The 27,669-nt window shown below is 37.0% G+C and overlaps 1 protein-coding gene across 2 annotated transcripts; it reads right to left on the bottom strand.

Annotated features, from left to right (window-relative positions):
• Positions 1–27,669, bottom strand: gtf3c3 (general transcription factor IIIC, polypeptide 3). 2 transcript variants are annotated; one of them, NM_001256242.1, is given in 18 exon segments: positions 1–201; positions 378–530; positions 2,996–3,120; positions 5,133–5,323; positions 6,345–6,570; positions 8,527–8,662; positions 9,957–10,058; positions 12,340–12,542; positions 14,336–14,507; positions 16,297–16,397; positions 16,568–16,691; positions 18,115–18,262; positions 18,571–18,736; positions 21,046–21,237; positions 23,460–23,583; positions 24,215–24,489; positions 27,230–27,335; positions 27,483–27,666. In NM_001256242.1, coding segments are annotated over 18 exon segments (2,754 nt in total). In that variant the 5' UTR covers positions 27,570–27,666; the 3' UTR covers positions 1–78.

Raw genomic sequence — 27,669 nt, 5'->3', positions numbered from 1 at the left:
TATAATAAATATAACATTTTATTGAACAGAAAATGGAAATGTACATTTACAAAAGCAACATGAGATGGGATCACAGGATCATATAGTACAGTAAGTATAGATGATGTGTCGGGCCATATCTTTATTACCACTGGACTGGTAAATAAGGGATAAGTTGTAGGCAATCTCTCTTCTCAAGTCCACTTGATCGTCCTCAATCCCCTTCAGATCATAAGAGAAGTCATTTGCATTTCACACAGCAGTTCAAACAGCATGGATAAAGACATACATAAGCACAGATATAACGTAGAGACTTATGTTTGATAATCTGTGAGGCCTCTGTGATGATTTATGGATGCATGGTGGCTCACATACATATTAAAGTGAAAGCGTCTTACCTCCAGTTTGAGTGGGGGGAGGGTGAGGGCTTTCTCATAGTAGTGAATGGCTAAATGAGTGAGTCCAAGCTGATGTAAAGCCCGGCCAAGATTATACAGAGACTCCTGACACTGACCTCGGAGATCCACATAGCGCCACAGGAAAGAGAAACCCTGAGGAACAAGTGGAATATGGCAAATATGTAAACACACAAATTCATTAATAGCACAAAATATAGATGCAGAGTAGTGGGATATAGCTTTAAGATTGCAAATGCAACTTGATTATCGTTACTACAGTTAAATTTAAGACAATTCATAAAATGTATCTTAAGATGTATCGTATTTGCACAACAAATTTTCAATGTTGCAACACATTTGAGCAGTAATAATAATAATAATAATTATTATTATGATGATAAAAAATTAATTATTTAAAAAATAATCACATAAATACTACTATGTTGACGATTACTACTACTACTACTACTACTACTAAGACTACTACGATGATGACCACTACTACAACAACAACTACTACGATGACGACTACTACTACAACGACAACTACTACTACGGCTACTACTACGATGACGACTACTACTACAATGACAACTACTACTACGGCTACTACTATAACAACAATTACTACTACGGCTACTACTACGATGACGACTACTACTACTATTACTACTATGATGACAACTACTACTACGACAATGACTACTTTGACGACAATGGCTGCTACTATGATGACGACTACTACTACAACAACTATAACCACTATTACTATGACAACTACTACTACAACAACTACTACGATGACGACTACTACTACTACTACTAATACAACAACAACTACAGCTACTACTACGATGACGACTACTACTAAGACGACGACGACGACTACGACTATTACTACTATGATGACTACTTCAACAACTACTACTACTACGACAATGGCTGCTACTGTGATGACGACTACTACTACTACTACAACGACTATGACCACTATTACTATGACGACTACTACTACAACGACAACTACTACTACGGCTACTGCTACGATGAAGACTACTACTGTGACGGTGACTACAACTACTATAACTACTATGATGACGACTACTACTACGACGATGACTACTTCGACGACTACTACTACGACAATGGCTGCTACTATGATGACGACTACTACTACTACTACTAAAACGACTATGACCACTATTACTATGACGACTACTACTACGAAAACTACTACTACGATGACTACTATGACAACAACTACTATGCCGACGACTACTACTACTACTATTAAGACTATTATGACAGCGACTACTACTACTACTACTATTACTATTACTACTACAATGACGATGACTACTATTAGTCGAACTATAACTAATAATAATAATTAATTATTATATTAATTATTATAACAATTATTAATAATAATAATTATTATTATAATTAATAATTAATAAGAATAATAATTATTATAATTATAATAAATTCAATAATTATAATAGTTAATTTTAATATGAATGAGTTATAAAACAATCAAACCAATAAAAATAAAAAATAAAATAATAAAATAAATATTACTAGGGCTACTATTACTACTATTATTATTTCTACAAAATAAAGGATAATAAAATAAATAAATAGCCATCATTATTATTATTATGTATTTAATTAAAATGTATGTATTATGAATTTAATTATTAAAATGTATTTAATTAAAATGTAAATAATAATGTATGATATAAAAAATATGTACTTGTTATTTAAAAATAATAATAATAAATCAAATAAAAACAATCAAAGACATACTACTATTACATCTAATGAACAATTCAATAATAAATAATAAAAATAAAAATAAAAAAAACATTTAATTTAATAGCAAGTAGGTTAAAATGATAAAAAACACAATTTGAAGATCACACTTTACAATAAGGTTTCATTAGTGTTAGTTTATTTACTAACATGAACTACTAATGAACAATACCTATACAGCATTAATTAATCATAGTTCAACATTTACTAATACTTTATTAAAATCCAATGTCATGCTACGTAACATTAAAGTCATGCAAGTTAATTTGAACTAACATTGAACAACTTTATTTCCTTTAAGTTAGGTTAACAAAGATGTAAAAATTGTTACTGTTATTGCTCAGTGGTTAGCACTGTCACCTCACAGCAAGAAGGTTGCTTGTTCGAGGGCTAACTGGGTCAGTTGGCATTTCTGTGTGGAGTTTGCATGTTCTCCCTGTGTTAGTGTGGGTTTCCCCCACAGTCCAAAGACATGCGGTATAGAGAATCTGGGTAAACTAAATTTGCTGTAGTGTATGAGTGTGTATGGGTGTTTCCCAGTACTAGGTTGCAACTGGATGGGCATCCGCTGTGTAAAATATATGCTGGATAAGTTGGCGGTTCATTCTGCTGTGACGACCCCTGATAAACAAACAACTAAGTCAAAGGAAAATGAATAAACAGATCTTTTTTTACTGCCACAATATTTATTTTTGATTATACCTGTGCATGACAGAAAGCTCGCTTGAGTGAAAGTGTCAGCAATTTTGCTTCCAAAAGCAGCTTGTTTAGATAAAATAAGAAAAACGGTCATGATCCCGTACCTGCACAGTGAGCGAATGTCTTTTCATGACAAACTTTTGACAGGCCATGTGGAAGAACGTGAGTCCAATAGCCAGGCTATGAAGAGGATGATCAGGCTCGTTTCTGAACGCCTGCATGTACTGACCTATTAAAAGAAAAAGTGGAATAAAATATCAACAATAATCATCTTAAATAAGGACATTCCCTCAGATTACACCATATATAATAAAGCACATGCACAAAGAAACATGACAGCCTCTTAAATTGACATATAACAGTGTGAATGTTTAGTCTAATCTTCTATTTACTTTGACATTTATTATGGTGTTCAGCTTTAAGTATGAGACTCAGATATTGCTTAGTGCTGGTGCGAACATGCCGGCAACCATAGCAACTGATTCAATGCGTGTGTGTGTGTGTATGTAGCAGACTTCTTTCCTGTTTAATATGCAACAAAACTTCAGTAAACAGTTCAACTAAATCAAAGCAAATTGCTAGTCGTCATTATTGCTTGCTAAGACAGAACATGGCAATTATATTACAAGTTTATTATGCTGTGCTTTATTAAACAGTGAATGCTTTTGGACACTCAAGTTACACATTTTAAGCTTTATAATGTCACCTCACACGCTGTTAATTTTTTTTTATATTATCAAAGATGATAAACACTGCACTCCCCAAAAGTTATATTTGAACCAAATCACACACAATTGGGCGAAAAGAAACACTAGGATTTACTAAGAGCTTGGCAATCTAGGCGCAAAGTCTAAAGCGCATGGCGCAAAAGCATTAGGGCATGTCCGAATCCACTTTTTCTACTTTAAAGGGTCACAAAACACCAAAACACATTTTTGAGCTGTTGACAGTCGTCTATGTGTCCCACACTGCTAAAAACACTATTAGGACACCTATATTTCACTAAAAAGTGAAAATTGGTTGTTTTTGCGTTATTTCGAGCAAATTCGTACTTCCGGTTTAAAACTAATTTTTGAAGCTGCGTAACGGCCATGAGATCTTAGCGTGTATTCCAGCATGTAGACTGGACGTCTGCACCTGGGAGTACCGTATTACGTCTCTGAGTGAGCTGCATTGATTCGTGAGTATGGCTTGGTTCAAACCAATCAGTGTGCTCCATTATGTATGCGCTGCAACTTCATTAATATACATGGTAGCTTCGAAGACTGTACCTGAAACAGTGTTCAGATGGCAGAGATATGACACACGTCGTGTTGCCAAAAGAAGTGGGAATAGAATAAGAATAGTTTGGAGATACGGGATGTCAGTGTTGCTTTTATAATGTGCTGCAGTGAAGGTTTTGTTTTCATTTTCTCTCTATGAGAGCGCTGCAGGACTCGCATGTGGATTACAGTGCACGCGACGCGCGACAGTAATACGTTTGTATGGAAAATCTTTTACATTTTCTCATCTGGAAATGGTGAAATTCGGATTTGCTGCTCGTCTCCTTTAAAAAAAGACACAGCTCCAGTATGTGTTGATTGTCCTGTCTCCACAGATTCGTTAAGTTTGTGCAATCAGCGACCTTTCTTTGTTCATTCAGATGGCAAAGTTATAGTTCGTATCGTCATCAGTATTCGTTCAGTGTTTAAAGACAGATCTTAGTCAAAATGATTTCTAAGTTACTTAGTTTACGTTAATAGCACTACAATATTAAGGACTGAGAGATCCGCTGTAAATGCTGCTCTCTGAGTGTAAACACTTGAACACTGCAAGCAAACTTTTGCCGACCGTCAACGTGACTTACAGTAGTCAGTTTAAAGGTATTTGCACCACAATTTGTGTCCAAAAAACTAAGTTTTAAATGTGTCTGTGATGTTAGTAAACTACACACACCTAATGATCACATCTGCTTGTTTGCCACTTAAATTTCAAAGTTCATCTAAAAAAATTATTTCCTCACCATTTACTCACTCAACGGTTCTAAACGTTTATGAATTTCTTTCAACTCCATCACAAACCAAGATATCCTGACGAATGTTGGTTAAAAAACAGCTACTGACATTAATAGTAGGAAAAACAAACACTACAGAAGTCAATGGCTGCAGCTTTCAAACATTCTTCAAAATATCTACTTTTGCATCTGTTCAAAATATCTGCTTTAATGAGAAAATCGGCTTTGGTTTCTTGCGTAAATCGTACCGAGTGCATGTTTGAACGTCCCAGAGACCAGCGAGGTGTGTCCGTTGAGAAGGTAGAGTGCGTGGTTATCCGGGTGCTTCAGCATAAGGCGCAGGCAGAAGCGATGATGTCTGGCGTCCTGAGAGTGAAGAGTGATCTGATTAAACACGTTCCACAGCTGAGGCCGCTCCACGCTGTCCATTAACATCAGCCTGCAACAGATGAAGCACATGTGAAATCCTCTACTGAGGAAGAAACACAAATGGTCACTTCTAAATCAAATAAAGAAACATTCAGCATCACATTTCAGTTACCAGCTCTTCCTTGAAAATCATTCTGCATGAGCTGTACACGTCTTGCATTTTGTCTTTATGCAGTATATATACTTTATTAGTGTTACAGTCATATGTATATGCCTGTATGACTACTAAAACTAATACTACTACAACGACTACTACTACCATGATTAAAAATAATAAAATTATGACTAACAATACAACTACTATGACGACTATTACTACTACTAAGACTATTACGACAACGACTACTACTACTACTAAGACTACAATGACTACTACTACTACAACGATGACTACTATTACTACCATGACTAAAAATAAAAATACTAGGACTACTACTATGACTAACAATACTACAACTACCATTACTAATACCAATACGACTACTACCACTACTATGACTACTAATACAACAACTACAACTACTACCATGACTAAAAATAATAATACTATGACTACTACGACTAATACTACTACTAACGCTACTAGTTCTGCAACGACGACTGCTAATACGACAACTACGACTACTAATACGATGATGTTTTGCCTGTGTGTGTGTGTGCGCTCTCTCTTTCTTTTTCTCGCTCGCTACCTCCCTCTCTCTGTGTCAAATAAGCACTCGTTGCTACTGAGGTCTGCAGAAGAGCATCTCTGAACACACAACACGTCCAACCTTGAGGCAGATGGGCTACAGCAGCAGAAGGCCACACCGGGTGCCACTCCTGTCAGCTAAGAACAGGAAACTGAGGCTACAATTCGCACAGGCTCACCAAAATTGCACAACAGAAGATTGGAAAAACGTTGCCCGTTCTGATGAGTCTTGATTTCTGCTGCAACATTCGGATGGTAGGGTCAGAATTTGGCATCAGCTAAATCTCTGGGAAATACTTCCAGTCTCTTGTTAAATCTTGATACTAGTATCCTCCAGACTGACCTTATGTAGTTGTAGGCTGTGCGGAAGTTGTGGTCGAGGAAGGCAGCGGACAGACCGAGGTATTCCAGCTCTTTCCGCTTCACACGGTCATCATAGAAGGAGTAATACTCTAAAGTTGAGTCCACTAATAACTCTGCCTCAGCGAAGCGCTTCTCCTCACACAATACAGACAAACAGCGGAGAGACAGCTTCCACCAGTCGTCTTTAGAGAGGACACTCGTCTTACCTGACGGAAAGAGGATGGAAAATATAAGGTATGAAATTCTTGGTCAAAATTAAACTTTACTGCACATCAACTTTGAGATTTAAAAAGAAAAACAGCTTTTTCGCAAAGTTTTTGTAGTGTAATATAAAAAAACATTAAAATAGAAATTTGAATAATTCTATGGTTGCAGTGTATGTAGATTCCCATTACAAGTATATATTGAATTTTTCTCAAAGTGAGTTATTTATTTAAATACAGAATTATTTTCTGAATTACAGAATGAAAAAAATATATATTTTTTAAAAAAAAAAAAAAAGAAAAGAAAAAAAAAAAAAAAAAAAAAAATCGCCAAATCCCTTCTGTAAAAATCGTCTCATATACAGTATGTCATAAAATTAAACGACTTCATCTAAATGTTCACATTGCACGTATACATCTCATTTGCATATTTTAGCATAACATTTTACAAAACTTAGAATACAAAAGCTTTGTGCAATTCATAATGTAATTAATCAACTTTAAAAGTAAGCTGATAACAATTAGTTATCGTTTTTTTATCCCTATTTACCTGTATTTATCATGAAATTAGCCTAAATAGTAAGATATTACATGAGGAGGAGTAAATAATTATATTTTAATGAAACATTACAAACCCTGGTCGATTTTATAGAACCGGGTCCCTGTTTTAGTTGTTTCAAAGCTGAATAAATTTCAATCGACTGCTGCTTGGGTGTAGAATGTAAATATTATTGATCAGACAGTTCATTGTGTGACCCTTAAGACCTATCACAGCTGCTGAAAAGCAATGAAGTGTTAATGTAGTTAGATTGAATTAGTTTGCAAACCAGACTTAAATTTAACAATGCTGTAAATAATGTACACCCCAATCATTTCGTTTAATAAAACCTTAAAGCAACACATTTAGAAACTCCCCTAGAGTTAAACAGTTGAGTTTTACCATTTTTGAATTCATTTAACCAACCTCATGGTCAGTTAAATGAATTCATGGTCTCATGGTCTGGCGGGATCCCTTTAGCATAGCTTAGCATAAATCTTTGAATCGAATTAGACCATTAGCATCACACTCAACATTTTCTAAAGTTTTATGGTAGACTCATTTTACAAGTCACCTAGAGTTAATCAGTTGAATTAAAAAAAAAATTCAATCCATTTAACAAATGTCAGTATCTTGTAAAATGAGTCTCCCATACATTTTTTGATTTAGATGCTAGCGGTCTAATCTGATTCGATGATTTATGCTATGCTAAAAGTGCTTCCAGCAGACCCTGAGATTGGTTAAATTCATTCAAACATGGTAAAACTCAACTGTTTAACTCTGGGTGACTTGTAAAATGAGTCTATCATAAAATTAAAAAAAGAAAAGACGAGTGAGATGCTAATGGTCTAATCTGATTCAATGATTTATGCTAAGCTATGCTAAAGTGCTCCCGCTAGACCCTGGGATGGGTTAAATGGATTAAAAAAGGGTAAAACTCAACGGTATAACTATGGGTGACTTGTAATACCAGTCTACCATAAATTTTTTTTTTTAAAGATTTTTAGTGAGATGCTAACGGTCTAATCAGATTTAATGATTTATGCTAAGCTATGCTAAAAGTGCTCCCAACGGACCCTGAGATTGATTAAATGGATTCAACAATGGTAAAAATCATCTGTTTAACTGTAAGTGATGGGTAAAATGAGTCTACCATAAAAGTGATGAGTCTATCATAATAAGAGTTAGCATAAAATTTGAGGTTTCCTTTAGGGGCCACATGAATTAATTTAGTTTTTCTCTACATATGTTTTTTTACTCTTGAAGTGTCTGTAGCTGTATTTTAAGTAACGCTAAGGATCACAGATATATTCGGTTTCTTCTATTTCCTCATAAGAAAAAAAAAAGTCACCTACATTTTGGGTGAGTGAACAAAGCAAATATGCATTTCTGAGTGAACTCACCCTTTAAATCTGACTTACCAGTCACATCCAGATAAGCTGCCTCCTGGTCAACAATCTCCGTCAGTGCACTGCGGGACACTTTTATAAGTTTCAGATGTTTGACACCCGAGGACATGTCAGCAACAACACACACCTGAGCCCTCACCATCGCCACCTGTACAAAACAAACAGCACTCTATCACAAATTCATTTAATTCTGAGAGAAATTCTCTAATTCTAATCTCCAAATCAGAGAGCAGGAAAGGAACTAAATCATTAATGCTGGTGGACAGATACACAGTTTCTTGACTACAAACATTGGTATACATGTATGCTGATTCAATTGTATATAGACTAATTAAGAACTATCATATTTAATTTCTCCTGAAACACTCAGCATATGTGTTAAGACTGGATCAATGCTGCTCAGAATTCAGTGTATATCATAATATTATATATTTTAAAGCATATATTATTTATTAAGAAAATTCTAATTTTATTGCAATTTTAATCAAATAAATGCAGCCTACTATGTGTGGATTAACTACCTTTTCACTTCTTAAAACCAGAAAGAATTAGACACTCTAAAGGGTTCTTCCTAAAACTTTTTTATTGATTCATTTTCCTTCGGCTTAGTCCTTTTATTAATCAGGGGTCACCACAGCGGAATGAACCGCCAACTTATTCAATATATGTTTTAAGCAGTGGATGCCCTTCCAGCTGCAACCCATTAATGGGAAACAGCCATACAATTTTGCACTCACACACATACACAACAGACAATTTAGCCTACCCAGTTCACCTATAGTGCATGTCTTTGGACTTGTGGGGGAAACTGGAGCACCAGGAGGAAACCCCAGAGGAAATCCACATGGAGAGAACATGCAAACTCCACACAGAAATGCCAACTGACCCAACCAATGCTCAAACCAGCGACCTTCTTGCTTCTAGCTACCCACTGCACCGTTCCCCTATAACTTTTTATTTTATAAAATTTGAGGTATACAAACACACACTCCCAGCATACTGTATAATAGTTCATTTTGACATTCGTCTCTACCAAGTGACGGCTCATGTGATCAGACTGTTGTCACTTAAAACCATTTTTCTGGTTGGCGCAAGTTTTTTATATACATTTAATTTATATTTGGGGGGTCAATATTTGTTACAATCATTTTGGATCCCTGCTTATTTGCCATAATTTTTTAAATGTACAATAATATTCTAAAATGTTTGACTTAATTATTTCCAAAAATTACAAAATAAGTTGGAAAGTTAATAAATGCAGCATTAATGAGCAAAACTTATTTAAAAAAAAAAAAAAAAAATACTTAGCAACTTACACTGAATCTGAAGTTTATTTTGCATAAAGCTCCACCATTAAGGAACAGTATTTTACATATCCTGGCCCCAAGTTAAGCTTTATATCCTCATCAGACATTGACTGCATTTATATCACGTGTTCTGACCTTAAGAAACATGGACAGCATGGTCAATACAGTATCAATGTAATCATCCATCCGTCCTTGAGAAAGCAAGAGAGTCGAGCGATGCAGCAACAGCTTCAGCTCCTAAAACACATCACACACATCACAAGCTCAACACTCACATAACTTACACAGGGCTGCTGAACGCATTATTCTGACTGGCTGATGAACAATCCAAGCTGCAATTATGTTCAAATAAACATGGCTAAAGTATTTCCAGATAATTTTAGACCGCATTACACAGTCTACAAAAACAATACTATAGTAATTACCAGTAAATACTAGTGTTTCTGAAACATGCTAAAGTAAAGTGTATTTTACTGTATATATAATACTAGCTACAACTCTTTAACTAACACAGAAAAAATTAATAATTAGTATAGTATACTTTAGTGTTTAATACTGTAAAATGTGGTATATTGTAGTATAATAGTTGTAGAAAATGTCAGTATTGGGTCATTTGTTTATATTTAGTGCTGTGCAAAAAATAATCGATTAATCACATCCATAAGAAAAGTTTTTCACATAATATAAGTGTGTGTGTGTTCTGTGTATAATCATTATGTATATATTATAACACACATGCATGCATACATAATATAAGTGTGTGTGTGCTGTGTATAATCATTATGTATATATTATTATACACATGCATGAATATATTTGAGAAAATGTATGTATATATATATATATATATATATATATATATATATATATATATATATACACATACACACACACACACACATATGCATGAGATACAAATTATATGTAAATTTAAATATCTGTTTAACAATATTTTTGTTTTATACATTAGTTTCTATATATGTTTGTGTATCAAATATACACAATAAAATATAATACAAACATGTAAATTATCAAAACAAACTTTTATTTTGAATGCGATTAATCTTTGAACAGCACTATTTATATTACTATAGTTGCTGTGCGATAGCAACCATAGAATGACCACAACAGATTATTTCAAGTACTTTACTATAGAATGGTTCAAAAACATCACAGTATACAATAAAAACTCACAAACATCACAATAAAAACTCATTAAATTAAATAGTTAAGTGGTCCAGTAAGCTGACCGCGGTGTCACTAGCCAATCCAGAGGCTGTGTACACAAGGGAGATAAAGAGAACCACAAATTCAATTTTAAGTGACACTGCTCATCCCCCTACACTACCTTCCTTCTGGTCGCAGGTTGCTAGTATTAAGCTGTAGAACGAAACAATACAAAAATAGTTTCATACCAGCAACCATTAGACATTTAGGCATAGACTAAGGGCCTACTCACACTATGCCATCCGTACCGTGCCCAGGCCTGTTTCCCGGATCTTTTGAGAAGTGTGAGTGCGCTGAATCGGGGTCAAGCACGGTTCACTTGGCCGGCCCTGGCCCGGTTGGAAGAGGTGTGCCTGAGCCCGGTTCACTTGGGCATTGGCACGGTACGCTTGTGTGTGAGTGCAAAACGCGCCAAAAAGCCCGAAACTGAAAGAGAGACGTGACTTTTAAGGGACTGTTTCATATGGATTTATTAATCATTCTTACTGTTCAGTGAACGCAAACTGCCGCAGTTTATTAAAGACGCAAACTCCTCACTGCACGACAGCTGCGCGCCTTCAGCAGACCTCCTCATTCCTGCAGCACGAGAGCTTTATGATTGTTTATGAGCGCCAAAAGTGGCGGATCTGTTCGGCGAAATATCTGACTGCGTGTCCCCGCATCCCTAAGGACTGTTTGGCGAAATAATTGACGGCATATCAAACAACTGAAACGATATAACTAGAGAAATCTCCACTGTGCTGCTTAGTGAGAGAGCGCTTCTCACTGAACAGCGCAGCAGCGATGACGAAAGCGTGCCAAAGCCCGTTTGTGGTGTGAGCGCGGGCCGTCGGGGGAGACAGGAGGGGGGGCAAGCGTGCTTTGGCCCGGTTCAAGGCAACTGTACCTAGTGTGAGTACGGCCTAAAGCAGAGATGTTTCGGTGACTTGTGTATTTTAGATCATTTTAAACATTTACTTGGGGGGGGGGCTCTTAAAGTGATTATTTATTTATTCTTTATGTTTACGGTTCATGTCTTAATGAGTACCTGTGTGTGGCACTGTTATGTCATGAGGACTCTTGACTGAAAATCAAATCTGCCTTCGGGTATAAAGTAACCTACCAACCTACCACCATATGCTACAAGTTGCTATAGTATTTCTCATGTGGGGTGTCAAGCAGAATAATTGACTTGGAAAATGATGCATACCTGACATGTAACAGTTCAACGCCTTGCATTTTGGGTGTGCATTTTTTTTTTAATAATCCCAACAGCCTGTCATCAGTTATGTGCATGTCATCATATACAAACCTGCTGTGCAGCTGAAGAGTCCTGTGCGAGAGTTTCGGCATCATACATGGGCTCCAGGGCCTCGAGGGCCATGTTGGGTCGACCCAACTGCTGCTGAAGGGTGGAGAGAGCCAGACGAGCTTCTAAATGCAGCGGAGCCATTTCAACAACCTTACTGTAGCTCTTCACAGCAACCTCCAAATGACCCAGTGCCTTTAGACACTCTGCAAACAACAAAAATCACAACCAGAGGCCATATTGATAACACCTTAAAGCCAAAAGAAGCTCACAACTTGGAGATTTAGGAGAGAATCTTAAAAACAATGGCTTTTTAATTATTAGCTGAAAACTACAGAATTGGTGCTATTTAAAGTACAAATGAAATCAACACTCATCATATGAGTTTGTTAGCGTACATTGCTAGTTTTGTGGTGAACAAAGCTGTGCGTGTCATTAAGAAATAAGCAAAATGTTTGCTCTTGTAATCTAAAATTAGTATCTGAAAATGCACTTCCTGTTTTTTTCTGTTCAGTTCTCAGATTATGTCTGTCTGAGGTATTGGGCATGGCTAACATACCCAAACACGTCACTCTAACTGTAGTTTTGACAACAGACAGAAATGAGGATGAGGTGTCTGTTAGGTTGTAATAACTCTTCTCAGCTCCATTCCCAGATCTTTCTGAATAAAATGCCTACTTTACTACATCCAATCAGCTTGCAGTAGAAAAAAAACAAGCCACGCCCACTGTTTTCTCATTTAATATTCCGTTTCTCTGCATCACAACGCGTCTTACTCTCAGCCATAATAACTCTGATCTTTTAATTTAAAGGCTACTCTTATGCATATCTGCCAATTGTTTATGAGAAGCACACATCTAACAGCAGAACAAATGTAGTTAGGGGCAGTCTGCATTTGAAATCTTTATTTTACATGGCAACATTTATTTTTAAACCTTTATTTGAATATGGCATCATAACACCATTCACAAAGTGCATCAGCGTTAACACTTGATGGAAAGCGTGTCTGAAGCTTTACCCTGTCACAATTGTCATAGTGATGTTTACTACAGAAGTAGTAATAGCTTTATTGGAAGTTTTTAGATATATGTAAAAATTATTCATAAAGCAATGGGTGATTACCAGATAGAATCTGCAGACAATGTTTGCCATCTCGGCACAGAATTTTGTAAAATAAAATATAATATTGAAAAAATTTTAAATCTGTGGATTTATGATTACTCCAATGATTTTGATTACTACAAATGATTTTGGGAGTGTAGTAAATAAAACATTTTTAAAAATACATTTTTAAGGTTTACAATGCAAATGCAAGAAAAAATATTATAGGAAATACTGTGGAAAAATTCCTTGCCCTTTTAAACATAATGGGGTATATGCCGGAGCATGCTAATAGGACTTTTAATTTGCCAGTAATCTGGGTTAAGCGCTTCCGGCGAATTGAATGTCAATGCAAAACCCGGTGCGTTAAAGGTCTGTTTTCTTTAAAAATCAGCAATCTCCACTGGCTGAGTGATATCCGATTTAAAGTGGGTCTCAGATTGTACAAGAAGCACTGCATTAAATTACATTTCCCCCGCCATATCTTTATAATATGAGCATTTATTTTACCCCAGTATATTCAATGGAGCTTCTGCGTTAGCCTGCAGATTCTGACGGGCGCGTGCGAGTAAACAGCTTTTTGTCTCGTTTTACGCTTGAGCAACTAAATAAATGCTAAAGTTTATTTAACTGAATGTATTTTAATGAAATTACAACATCGATGCTGTATAAGGAACCGTATAAAATGGAAAAAAAGTTCACAATAACAGGTCACCGGAAGTGTATCAGCATGGGAACAGCACTAGCTCGGCATATACCCTATTGGGGACATATTTAAAAAAAGACAAAAAAATAAATAAATAAATTCACAGGATGGCTAATCATTTTGACTTCAACTGTATGTAAGTCTAAACACCTATTTCCTTCCCAAACTTGGTGCAGCAAAAAAGCATGTAACCTGCATGTCGGAGCCAAACAACAGCCAGGTTGTATCTCTCAGAGCAGACGAGGGCAGAGAGCAGCGGCAGGGCAGAGTTATATTCGCCTTCTTCCATAAAAGCCTCGGCTACATCCAAATACAGATCGCCCAGCTCCTCCGGGCTCTGCTCCATCAGAGACGTCAGCATGGGCTGCGAACAAAATGTCACAGACGTGAGAAAATTTGGATGGATGGATGGATGGATGATGACAAATCTGCTTTACCAGCATGTGTTCAGCTGGAAGAGGTCATTTTTTGCTTATTAATAAAGTCCACTGTTTTTTTTAAATGGATTAATATGCACAGTGTAAATGTTCACCTAAAATAATGTGTGCTAGCAAAATAAACATTGTAATTTTTGAAGCTAAACTCAAACTATTAACATATGTGAAATGTATTTCACATGTACTCGAGTGCCTCTCAAAACTAAATGTGCTGGTGATTTGGTCACACTTTATTTTGATTGAATTTAAGTTGCATTGCATCTACACGCCAACTAATCCTCATTACATTATAAGTAGACTGTTAGGTTGGGGTTCTTGTTAGTGTTAAGTTGACATTTAATTGCAAAGTTTCTTATAGTCAGTGAAATGTCTGTTGAAGGAGCAGTATGAGCAGATATTAAGCAGACAGTCTACTAATACTCAAATGGACCAACAAAATAAAGTGCTACCAGTGATTTTTACAGGTATTGTATGTTTGATTATAAACGCATTATATAATCCCTTTGTAATTTGTAAGAATTTGTAAGTTATAAATGTGACATTAAAATAATGTCTTAATGTTTTAATACATAAAATGCTATTAAAAGTGCTAAACATAGGCAACCAAATATTAAAAACAAACATTTACTGCTATAAAAGTTTAAGCGTGATAAACCTCAGTAAAATGAGGTTTAATTAAACTAATGTCAGTGAAGAACTGCTAATTAAAATTAGTTTTATTGTATTAGTATTAGGTTTATTGTGTAAATGACATAAGCAAAACAGAGTTTAATTATTATATTACATAATATCCTTTTAATCGTGTTTTCTAGGCTGTATAAAAAATGTGCAAAAAGTAACAGACTAAAAGTTAATCTAAATAAAAACTATTCAACATAATAATAACAACTTAAGAGCGTTAAACTATATACATACTCAAGTGTCTCTAAGGGTGCTTTCACACCTACACTTTTGTTTCGGAACGTGTCTCGTTTGCCCAGTTAGAGCGGTTTGTTTGGCATATGTGAACAGGGCAATAGCGCTCTGTTCCGCGCCAAAGTAATCGCTCCGAGACCGCCTGAGTGAGGTGGTCTCGGCTCGATTGAAACAAACCCTGGAGCGGTTCGATTGCAGTGAGAAAGCGATCCGATCCGAGCGCGCTTATATCACAGTGTTTTATGGATATGTAATAGGCTTACGGCTATATGAAGAGAGAATTATGAGTATGGCGGGAAGTTTCGCGAGTCTCCGGATGCCCGCAAACAAGTGATGATCTCCCGGTAATCTCGCGTCTCCCTCCCGATCATCAAATATGCATCGTCGCGCACCCTTCTCACCCCTCCCCACCGCATCTCTCCTCAGACACGTCGAGCGCGCGCACCCTGTCAATCACCACCAAACCACCACCTCTCCTGACAGCTGAGCGGGACGCTGCAAAATAAACCCTGACACTCTGACCAATGTAAGGAGAGTTTACTCGCACGTGACTTGTTTTAGCTCTTTTGGTCCGATTAGAAACTTTGCAGTGTGAAAGCGAACCGCTCCAAGAGCAAAGAGCAACAATGTAACAATTGTAATCTCTGTTTCGGAACAACTGAATCGATTCACAGGTGTAAAAGCACCCTAAATGTCTTGTTTGCTTCATGGTACTAATTTTATTATATAAACTGCATTGGAATATAAATCAGAGCATTGTTCAGATTATAAAAAGTAGTTTATGTGTATAACTGCACTTACATCCAGAGGTTTGAAGACCTGCTGGTGGATGAGACACACCATCATCTTCGCCCTGATGTCTATTGGAACTGCATCAGGAATCACCACTTCTATGACTTTCCCTGAGCAATTCAAAATATATCAGTGATGTTTATTCAAGCTCCACCACCAAACATCAATAATAAATAATCAGGATTGTGAACTAAACTTGACATAACATCCAACAACAATTGCAAAGAATAGATCCCAGACTCTCTACGGTACAGCAATACATCTCTCTTTTCTGTCACACCTTTCTCCTCTTCTGTGTCCTCCTTCGTGTCTTCTTCTGTGTCTTGAGTTAGAGTCTGCTCCTCCAGCTTGGTCTCAACCTTCTCCTGTCTTTTAAGGACGATGCCACAAAATTTCACCAGCGCCTAAAGAAACATATCATTTAACATTTACATATTTACATTAACAACCATGCATCAACTTTCTTTTTATTTTATTTTTAAGTTTAAGATTATCAGCTTTTAGTTTAGGACAGGGTTTTTCAAAGTCTAAGACAGTGGGCCTCCCTTTTGAAACAACTTATCCATTGGCGCCCCCCTCCTCCCAAACACGCACGCACGCACACACACACAGACACACACACACACACACATATATATATATATATATATATATATATATATATATATATATATATATATATATATATATATATATATATATATGTGTGTGTGTCACAGACACAGACACAGACAGATGTCAGACTGTTAACTCACTTTTAGCATCATTTGCATGAAAGTGCAATTATTTACAGAGTAATAACAAGTATTTTAATATAACGTTTTTAAAACTAGGATGATGGTTCAATATGAATAAAACAGATCCAAGAACTGTCCATCCCAGTCAAAACAGTCGAAGTTTAGTGGGTCTCATGCTGTCATTAGCCAAAATATTTTGACAAACCACACATAAAGGTCGTGGTTCATCAGCTGGTCCTGTCCACGTATATCCTAAACTCAAATACTGATCATCATATCGTCGTCTTTTGGGTTTAAGCCCTGAACTTGAAGGCTTTTGTGGCGAGGGGGCGTGGCCGAGAGCCGTGGGAACGGAGTGAGGCCACCGCGTGAGTGGATACACCTGCGGTGCGCACCTGCCTCGGATCCCACGGAAGGAGCTCTGGACCATAAAAGGAGGAATGAGGGCAGAGGAAGCCGAGAGAGGGCCGGGCCCGTACATATTTTACTTTTGCTTTCAGTTTGACGGCAGTCTCCGTGAGGAGCTGCCATCCGTTTGTTTTGGTTTAGACGGCAGCCTCCGTGAGGAGCTGCCAGCACTGTTATTAATAAATCATTTTAAAACTGCGTCGGTTCTCCGCCTCCTTCTTCCCGGCGGCCAAAGGGCCGTGAACTTCATTACAGCTTTGAATCGGGGGGGTCTCAGAAACCGACCCATTGTATTAGCAGGCATATACCTGTATTGGCAGGCTTGCCAAACAGAAGCGAATTCACAGCTATTGCCTTCTGGGTATAAAAGGTTTTCTTACATTTGACGTATTATTTTTTTTGCTTTGTTTAATTAAAACGTTTAAATATAATAAAAAAAAATACATATAATAATTAAACATAATAATTATGTTTTTATTATATTATATTTTTTCAAGCGCCTCCCCTGACATGCTCTGGCGCCCCCCAGGGGAGGCGCGCCTCACACTTTGAAAACCCCTGGTTTAGGATATCTGACCTAGACTGACATTTCTATCTAAAACATTCCCTATATTAGCCAAACTCCAACCTGACCTTTCCTTATTGGCCGCTGATAAACCTGCTGGTCTTCATCAGATCTCACCTCTAGAGCTTTATCATGTTGGTGGTTGGCAATGAAGAGTTCAGCGGCCATATTAACACACTCATGTGTGACGAGTTCAGGATGTCTCTCTAGAGCTTCCTCCATGACCCCGATAGCAGACGGCAACTCGCTGCTCTCATAGTAACTCCTGAAATAAAACATTTACTCAGTTTTGGGGTTAAAGACAGTACATACACAGGTATACAGGCGATCTGTTACATGCTCATCAATATACACACTTATGTATATATACACAGGTTCATTAATATATATGTGGTGCTTAATATAATACCAATTATCATCTTAAAGGCACGCTCCAATAGTTAGTTATTAAAACTATTATGTTCAGAAATGTGTTGGAAAAAAATCTTCTTTTAATTTTGGTTGGAGAAACAATATACAGGGAGGCTAACAATTCAGGAGGGCTAATAATTCTATATGATGTGCTGATCATACTTGGCCATGTCTCGTGAGAGTTGCATGAAATGCTCTCCATCGGTTGGCGGCAGCAGGCTGAGGATGCGGCGGTACCCGTCCATGGCCTGTTTGTGCTCCCCGACCTGCTCATAAAGGCTGGAGCGCTCCCACAGGTACTGCACATTACTGGAGTCGTATTTAATTGCTGGAAACACAATGGCAGACAGCAGGTGCTTAAGACACAATCACTGTTAGACACATTTCACGAAGTAATTGTAACAAGCAAAGCCTAATACTGCTTGATAAGACTAAAGCAGTCTCAACATGCATGACAACTGCTTTTTTTGTTAGATCAAATGTATTTGAGTCTAAGGTTTAATTAACATGCAAAAGAAGGTAATGATTCGCACTTAATTGCTTCGTACTGTTTTTATTTTTACTTTTTCTTACATTTTACGGGTGATAACAGACAAACAGACGTTCCTGGCTGACTGAGGAAGGCTTTGTGCCGAAACGTCTGTTTGTCTGTTATCACCCGTAAAATGTAAGAAAAAGTAAAAATAAAAAGTACGAAGCAATTGAGTGCGAATCATTACCTTCTTTTGAATAATAGTAACGATCAGATTAACGCACCAAACCAAAGAAGTAACAAAAAAAACCGCAAGCGCGCAGGACAAACTTCAGTATCTCTGCACACGTGATTAATTAACATGTAGACCACAATAGTTAATGGTCACATGATATATATGCACACAGAGGTTGAGGAAGAGGTGGAATATACACTTTAAAATTCTCAGTTTCTCTTAAACTCAATTCATTAATAGTCTGATAATATTTCTTCCATATTAGAAATAATACTGTCACGGTTGTGGGTGTGTGAGCTCTTTCTGTGGTGTTTTATGTTTTGCTTTACTCCATGCGAGTTGTGTTGGGTGTTTGTTTAGTGATCACGTGGGGTCATAACCTAACGCTGATCAGCTGTTCTGATCAGCCGCACCTATTTCTGAGTGGCAATCCTTTGCTTTGTTGTCAGTTCATTATGATTTGTTGGTGTCTCTGTGTTTCATCAGGACTTTCGTTGGCGTTTTGTTGGACTATCATGAGTCGTTCTACCGGGTACTTATTTCGACCCACGTTCTGCTTCGCCGTTTAGGTCGTTTGTATTTATTTTGGTCTATTTGGCACCTTTTGGTCTATGTCCTTTGGTCATAACAAAGATCCTTGCATTTGGATTTATCTTTGTTTGTTTTTGTTTTTTTAGTTTAGTTTTCATTGATTTTTTAGGAACATATAACCAGTGGGAACAAAACAAGCAAATAAAAAAAATAATACAAATATACATAAATATACATATGTATACATACTTATATAGGCAAATACATCCATTCCACACATGTATACCCATATACATATATGCATAAAAATATTAAATTAACCTCATCAAAATAAATAAATAAGTATAAAATAAAATATAATAAAGGTTGCCAAACTTATTTTCACAATAATACATAACCTTTAGAATTATGAAAATGTTCAATTATAAATAATTATATTGTCATTGAGGAGAAAGCCAGCCATTTACTTCATTTCTTTTCAAAGGTCTCTAATTGTAATCGAAGTGCATGTGTCATTTTTTCCATTTACTTAACTTCTGCTATAATTTTGAACCATTCATATTTAGTTAGTGGCTCTTCTTTATACCATTTCCGGGTAATCTTTGTTTGTTTTTGTTTAATTTTAGTGTGACAAATATTGTTGACATTCAGAGCATTTTTAACTGAAAATGACTGTGGGTCAGAGTAACAAATATTTTCAGTCATTGTGATTGTAAATAATAATTTCTTAAATCTTCTGAAGGTAAAACTTTTTCTATCATGTATAAACATTTATATAAATGTCTGGAATTATAGTACCTTCATAGTAACTATATAATGTATATTTAGAGAAGCTGAGAATTTTAAAATGTTATAAACACTTACTTTTCAATACTACTAATCTTTCTTTTCATGAAGGAATTTTGAGTAAACTAAAAATTCACCCTATTAACTACTTATTACATGTCTATTCTTAAGATATTAACTGTTCTTTAGTACTTAAAAAGTGTGATCTTATTCTACATGCCTAATCCTACCCAATAACTAAATCCAACTACTACATTACTAACTATTTTTAATCAGCTAATTAGCAGTTTATTGATCTAAAAGTCTTGAATATTCGTAAGTGGTTTGTTAATGGTGTGAACTGAACAATAAAATAAAGTGTGAACAAATTCTGAAAAAAAAGCATCACTGTTTGCACAAAAATATGACAAGGCAAGTTTATTTATATAGCACACTTCATACTCAATGGTCATTTAAATTGCTTAATAAATTATAATATAAAACCTAAGAATTACTTTATTATTAAACACAGCTCTTTTCAATACTGATAATAATAATAATAATAATATTAATAATAATAATAATAATAAAAAGACTATTTAAATTTGATGCAGCTGTGTGTCGGTATACAGACCTTTAGTGTAGCAGATGATGGCCTGTTTGATGTTGTCCTGCTCAAGGGACATGTCTGCCAGTTTGACCCACTCTTCACAGTCACTGGGGTTCAGATGAGCAGCGATCAGACCGAACTGAAGTGCTTTCTCCATGTCTCCCTGATCCTCATAGATCATAGCCATAGTGGAGAACGGCTCGTATGCCACAGGAGCTAAGAGAAGCAGGAAAGAAGGAGTTCAGTCTGATATATCCAAATAATTTGCAGTCATTAAAGGCTGCATGATCTTGGGGAAAAAACTGGCATTGTGATATTTTGCTTTTCTGTGATATGAATATAATTACACAAGATGACTATTTTGGGGAAGAAGAAGAAAAAAGTCAGAATTTGACATCGTTTGTGATGATTTTGTTGGGGAGTGCGTCTGCATAAAATACACAAAATGATACAAAAACACACAAAACAATATAATTTAAACCAGGAATGAAAACAACAGAACAAAAATAATTCTGAAATAAACAACACTATGGCTTTCGGTGGAGTCTAACAGTATTAAGATGCAGAAATTCAATAATTAAATTTAAAAAAGCAGTATCTTCACTGACTGTATAACTATATAAACCCAATTATTCAAATCTAGTCTAATTGTTAAAGCAGAAAACTGTACTATATCCTGTGTCCAAATGCTTTAAACAATTTAATCTCTTGAGATCCTCCGATTTGACTATTGCAGATATTGCAATATCAATGCTGAAACAATATATTTGTGCAGCCCATAGATTTTTTTTTTTCTCAGGAATCAGCTAAACTTGTCTTTTTATACTATGCTGTTGATGCACAATTTTAGACAGAACCCTAAATATCCTGTTTTTATGTGTGTCCCTTCAAATGCAAATGAGCTGCTGCCATAAGAGGGTGGAGCCTTTACGGCCCATTCACACGGGGCTTCAGCATCAACGCTTGACAGAGGGAGTGTATGAAGTTGGAGCTGACGTGATCGTCATAGCAGCGTCAGCCTATGAAATTAGTCAGCAATTGGCCACTGTCTGAGCTGGTGTATTTGCATACAGCGATCTGATTGGCTGACGCTTCAGTCGCTGCTTGAAAAGTTGAGAAAGTCCCAACTTCTGCAGCAGGCAACACCTCTGAAGCAACGCCGACGGATCCACAATGCAGTTCGGCACAAGGCCTGACGTCACCCATTCAAAGTGAATGGGAAGCATTGAAGCTGACGCCCCGTCTCTAAACCAGCTAGACCAGACATGTACACTACAAATAAACGCTTTAAAATTTGAGAAACGTTGCAGGCATGTGATCAGCCAAGGACAAAAAAGAAGGTTTTTGCTTAATCAGTTTGCATGTTTAGCAGTTTAATAGTCACCTTAATAATATTTAATAGGTTTATAATTGTACCGCAATGCAGTGACAGATCCACACATCGCCACTAGGTGGCGCCACTAACTCGGTAAGTTCCCTTGTGTCTAAACTCTAAAGAATACAATTTTCTCTGTAACTTAGTGACTCTTTTTTTCCACTCGATAAAAAAACTACTAGTCAGTCAACAATTTCAACTGTAAAAATATTAAGTCCAGTTAAATTGAGTAGCCTAATATACTTTATCATTACACCCTATAAAATATATCAAGCATTACTAAAGAGTTTATCACTTTCACTTTCTTTCAGAGTAGTCCCTGTTTTTAATAGGTTTAATTAATTACATAATATAGTTTTTTTAATTGGTATCATTATCTAAACAATTTCATGACAATTTCAGGTATTACATTTTAGGTTATAAGCTGTATCACTGAATAAATGAAGACATCAAAACAGATGACTTGCAGAGAGTATTAAGAAAAGTGCGTCCTGGCTTTGTTTATAATGTACATAGAGCGCACGTGGTTGTGACATGCAATGTGAGCACGGAAAAAGTGCACAGTCGTTCATGCACACATTCAATGCGCTTTCATAATCTTAATCATACGCGTACATTGTAGGACTACACAATATCATAATACCTGAATGATGTCCGGAATTAAGCAGTTAATGCTCTTCCTTATGCACAATGATGAGCAATGAAGGCACAATCCATCAATCAGGTCTTCTGCTTTGATAACGATAAACCTCACTGAGACCCCCCCCTTCAAAAACAGTTCTGAACTATCCCTTGAAGATCAATTTGCTTCAGTAACCACTCATAACCTTTAAACCATAAGTTTCAAACTACGCAGCTTTGCACAGATTAGTTCCAACTCTAATTAAATGAACACATGATCAAACTAATTGAGTGCTTTAGGGTTGTTTGAAACTTACAGCCAAGTGCGTTAAAGCTGTAACTATGCAGAGTAGTGGCCCTACGGGAACTAAGCTTGACACCCCTGCTTTAAACTATTGCAATAATGCACATTTTACATAAAAACAGAACAGTAAAAACCCACCTTGCCGAATGATCTCCATACACATCAGAATGGCATCCTCTTTATCTCCTCTAGCGTAGCGGATGTTGGCCTCTCCCATGAGTCCTCTGAGAGCCCGCGGTAACTTACTACGGTGACGTCTCTCCTAAATATAAATGCAAAAGCCATAATTTTACATTATTACGCAGAATACTTCCCTTTGGTTAGTGTACCAATCTCTGCCAATCTGGACCAGTCAGCATAGATATGATTTCATTATTTACACTGTGGAGCTGATAACTAAGATTTTGGGCACGTAATACACAATGTCTTATGTAAACAGCTATATCGAATGGACGAAAATCAAATAAATCCGTCTCAGACACTTTTAAAACTTTTTTTTTATATTGAATTTAGCTCATCTAACAGTCCTGCACCATTTGAGGCTTACATAAATACAACTGGAACCATACCTTACAGTTCTTAGAACCATTCAGCTCGATATTGTGGAAAAAAACAGAGATTATTGTGCTTATGAATAAAGATGCGATTTGATTAATACCGCAAAATGATGTCATCGTTTACTCACTCCGCTTGAACACAACAGAAGATATTTTGAAGAATGTTGGAAACTGGTAATTGTAGTATGTTTTTACCGGCTTCCAACATTCTGCAAAACATCTTCTTTTGTGCACAACAGATAAAAACAACTCATAAACGAAGCGGGAGTAAATGATGGCAGAATTTTCATTTTTAGAGGGAACTATCCCTTTAATGGTGCCATGTCACGCACTGACCTTCATCATTTTCTTATTTTCTCGGTTCAACTCCATTTCTAAGGCAAACACATCTCCAGGTGTGATTCCATTGCCGTCCTCCTCCTCTTCATCAGCATCATTATTATCATCATCATCATCATCGTCGTCTCCATCCTCTTCTTCAATGTCTTTCCACTCCATCTTTCCATCTTCATCATCATCATCATCATCATCCACACACTCCTCCAGTCCCTCTCCGATCATGGAAGCAAAGGCTTGCTGGACAGATGGACTGACTCCCTCTTCCGTCGTCTCTGTCAGAGATCACGCAAAACACAAACGAGTGAGGTGATGTTCGCTCACACTGAATATTGAGTCCCACATGTCTCTATTTGATACAGAAATTTTGCTACACAAGCCAGGAGTGACAATTAAATTAAAACCTATGTGATTCATCAGTGGTTAATTGTAAAGCACTAATGTCTTATTTACAGTTATTTCTTCTGGAAGATATCCTCAAGAATGTGGATGTATGAATACAGTCATTAACCTCCGTAGTATTTTGTTCCTCCTATGAATGGCTGCTTATCTCCATTATTATTCAGAATAACTTGTTTTGGTTCAACTGAGGAAAGAACTTCATAAAGGTTTAGAACCACTTGAGTCTGCGGAAATTTTAAAAAAATATTTAGGATTGATCTGTACTTAATTATTTTTTTTCTAACAAATAAACCAAGTAACTGTACAATGAGTTGCCCATAAATAACTTTGATATTAATAACATAAAAAAAAAAAACGTTTTGGTCAAATTTCTGTCCAGCTGGTTACAGAGCTGAGGCTACTGAGCTGAGGCTGACCAAAATTGAACAGTAGAAGGTTGGAAAAAACGTTGCCTGGTCTGATGAGTCTCGATTTCTGCTGCGACATTGAGATGGGACGGTAGAGTCAGAATTTGGTGTCAACAGCATGAAAGCATGGATCCATCCTGCCTTGTATCAACGGTTCAGACTGGTGGTGGTGGTGTAATGGTGTGGGGGATATTTTCTTGGCACACTTTAAGCCCATTAGTACCAATACAGCATCGTGTCAACACCACAGGCTACCTGAGTATTGTTGCTGACCATGTCCATCCCTTTATGACCACAGTGTACCCATCTTCTGATGGCTACTTCCAGCAGTATAACTTTCCATGTCAAAGCGTGAATCATCTCAGACTGGTTTCTTGAACATAACAATAAGTACACTATACTCAAATGGCCTCCACAGTCACCAGATATCAATCCAATAGAGCACTTTTGGTGGAACGGGAGATTCACATCATGGATGTGCAGCCGACAAATCTGTAGCTACTGCATGATGCTATCATGTCAATACGGATCAATTCTCTGAGGAATATTTCCAGTACCTTGTTGAATCTACGCCACGAAGGATTAAGGCAGTTCTGAAGGCAAAAGCGGGTACAACTAGATCCTAGTAAGGTGTACCTAATAAAGTGGCCAATGAGTGTATAATGTGTATTCTCTAGAGCAGGGGTTCCGAAGCTTTTCAGCCCGTGACCCCTCAAAATAATAAAGTCAGTGACTTGCAACCCCCATTTTTCGAAGTGGTTATACTGTAAATATACAAACGTCGCACACACAACTATAGGCATATATAAAAATGAGCACAGACAACACAAAAATGCAACAGTCTAATAACTGTATAATGTTTTTTTTATAGTCATTTATTAATTTAATTTAATTTTAATATAAAAAAACTTAACTATTAACTATCTTCTGTGGGTTATGAATATAATATATGGTAATTCTAATAGTTTAATAACATTTATTTGAGTTTTGGAAATCACTAAGCGACCCTTTGTCATTGTCCCACGACACCCACTTTGAGAACCACTGCTCTAGAGTGTATTCTTTATTACCACCTGGGGATACTCATCCCGTGGCTCCTAAAGACTACGCAATGGCATTGATGTGATCCAACCATGTGAAGAGATGATCCCAAGGTATCCATTATCCTACACCAGGCCGTATCCCGAGCTGATGCTGTGGTGGTCATGGAGGAATGAAGTGCATGAGACTTATTTCTGAAAGAACATAATGACAAACAAGTCCCGGCATTGATCCCGTGGGCCAGCCTGAACACCCACTGGTGCCCTACTCACACCTGCAGTTCTCTACGATGGACGTCCAGCTTCTCCTTTCTCAAGCACCTAGACTGCAACTCCACCCAGGAGGTTTAGCCAGAAGAATAATGGTCGTGCCCAACACAGCCTGGTTTCTCTCAAGGTTTTTTCCCCTTCACTTTCGTCAATTGGTGAAGTTTTCTTCCTCGCCATTGTGGCCACTGGCTTGCTTGGTCGGGACTTGTGGAGCTGTGCATCAATGGATTTGCCCTTCCCTGCTGAAAAAATCAGCTTAAACCAGCCTAGGCTGGTTGGCTGGTTTTAGCTGGTCAACCAGGCTGGTTCTAGAGGGGTTTTGGCCATTTCCAGGCTGGTTTCCAGCCATTTCCAGCCTGGTCTTAGCTGGTCAGGCTGGGAGATGACCAGCTAAAACCAGCTTGACCAGCTTAGCCAGACTGGGAGCCAAGCCAAAACCAGCTATCTGCAGCTTAAACCAGGCTGGTCAAGCTGGTTTTAGCTGGATTTAGCTTGTCATTTTCCAGTCTGACCAGCTAAAACCAGGCTGGAAATGGCTGGAAACCAGCCTGGAAATGGCCAAAATCCCCCTAAAACCAGCCTGGTCGACCAGCTAAAACCAGCCAACCAGCCTAGGAGTGTTTGGACTTTTAGCAGTGAAATTTAAACCACATTGAACTGAACTTCAATTCTGAAATCTGGACTTAACCAGAACCATGTTAAGCTGCTTTGACACAGAAATAAACATGAATTAAATTGAATAATACACAACTTGAGACTGTACGTTTGCCTGACAAGATATTTAGTTTATAAGCTATCGTTACTTGCCTAAATTAGAGTTCAGTTAGAAAAATAAATAAACAATCAAGACTAATAACGTTACTGACAACAACCAAGTAAAACGAAGTAATTTGCACCTGTTTTGCGTTTCCGTTTTGCTTTGACAGGCTGTTTCGAGGTGGAAGGAGCTTCGTCCTCCTGAACAGCAGCTTCTTCATCATTTAACACATTTCCCTTCTTCTCCTAAAAAAAAAATAAATAAAATAAAAAAACACGGACTACATGCTACTTCATAATAGTTCAACACTACTGTGGTGCATTACTACGCTTAAAACCAGATCTGATCTGTGCTATAACGTTAGGTGAATAAAGAATATGCGAACACGTTACCTTATCCTTTGCTTTTCTTTCTTCTCTGCGCTTTTCAAACTCCTCGAAAGTAATCTTACCTTCTAAATAGTCGTTCAGTTCAGACATTGTAGGCAATTATTAGTTTTACTGCTTCATGTCACATACTGTAAAAGACAACACTGCACGAGTCCTGCTGCTGCAGCAATGTTTCTGAATCTTCTTCTAC

The sequence above is a fragment of the Danio rerio genome, chromosome 1 (assembly GCF_052040795.2).
Source record: "Danio rerio strain M-AB ecotype USA chromosome 1, GRCz13ab, whole genome shotgun sequence".
Taxonomy (NCBI): Eukaryota; Metazoa; Chordata; class Actinopteri; order Cypriniformes; family Danionidae; genus Danio; species Danio rerio.
The sequence above is the reverse complement of the archived record's forward strand: the minus strand, read 5'-3'. Positions and strand labels throughout refer to the sequence as shown.

Excerpts from the sequence above, each read along its gene's own strand:
- gtf3c3 (XM_087235655.1), bottom strand. The coding sequence starts at position 27,569 with ATGTCTGAACTGAACGACTATTTAGAAGGTAAGATTACTTTCGAGGAG. Across the intron at positions 27,336-27,482 it reads AAAGAAAAGCAAAGGATAAG|GAGAAGAAGGGAAATGTGTT; the intron begins GTAACGTGTTCG and ends TTTTTTTTTTAG. Across the intron at positions 14,508-16,296 it reads AGGTCTTCAAACCTCTGGAT|CCCATGCTGACGTCTCTGAT; the intron begins GTAAGTGCAGTT and ends TTTTGTTCGCAG.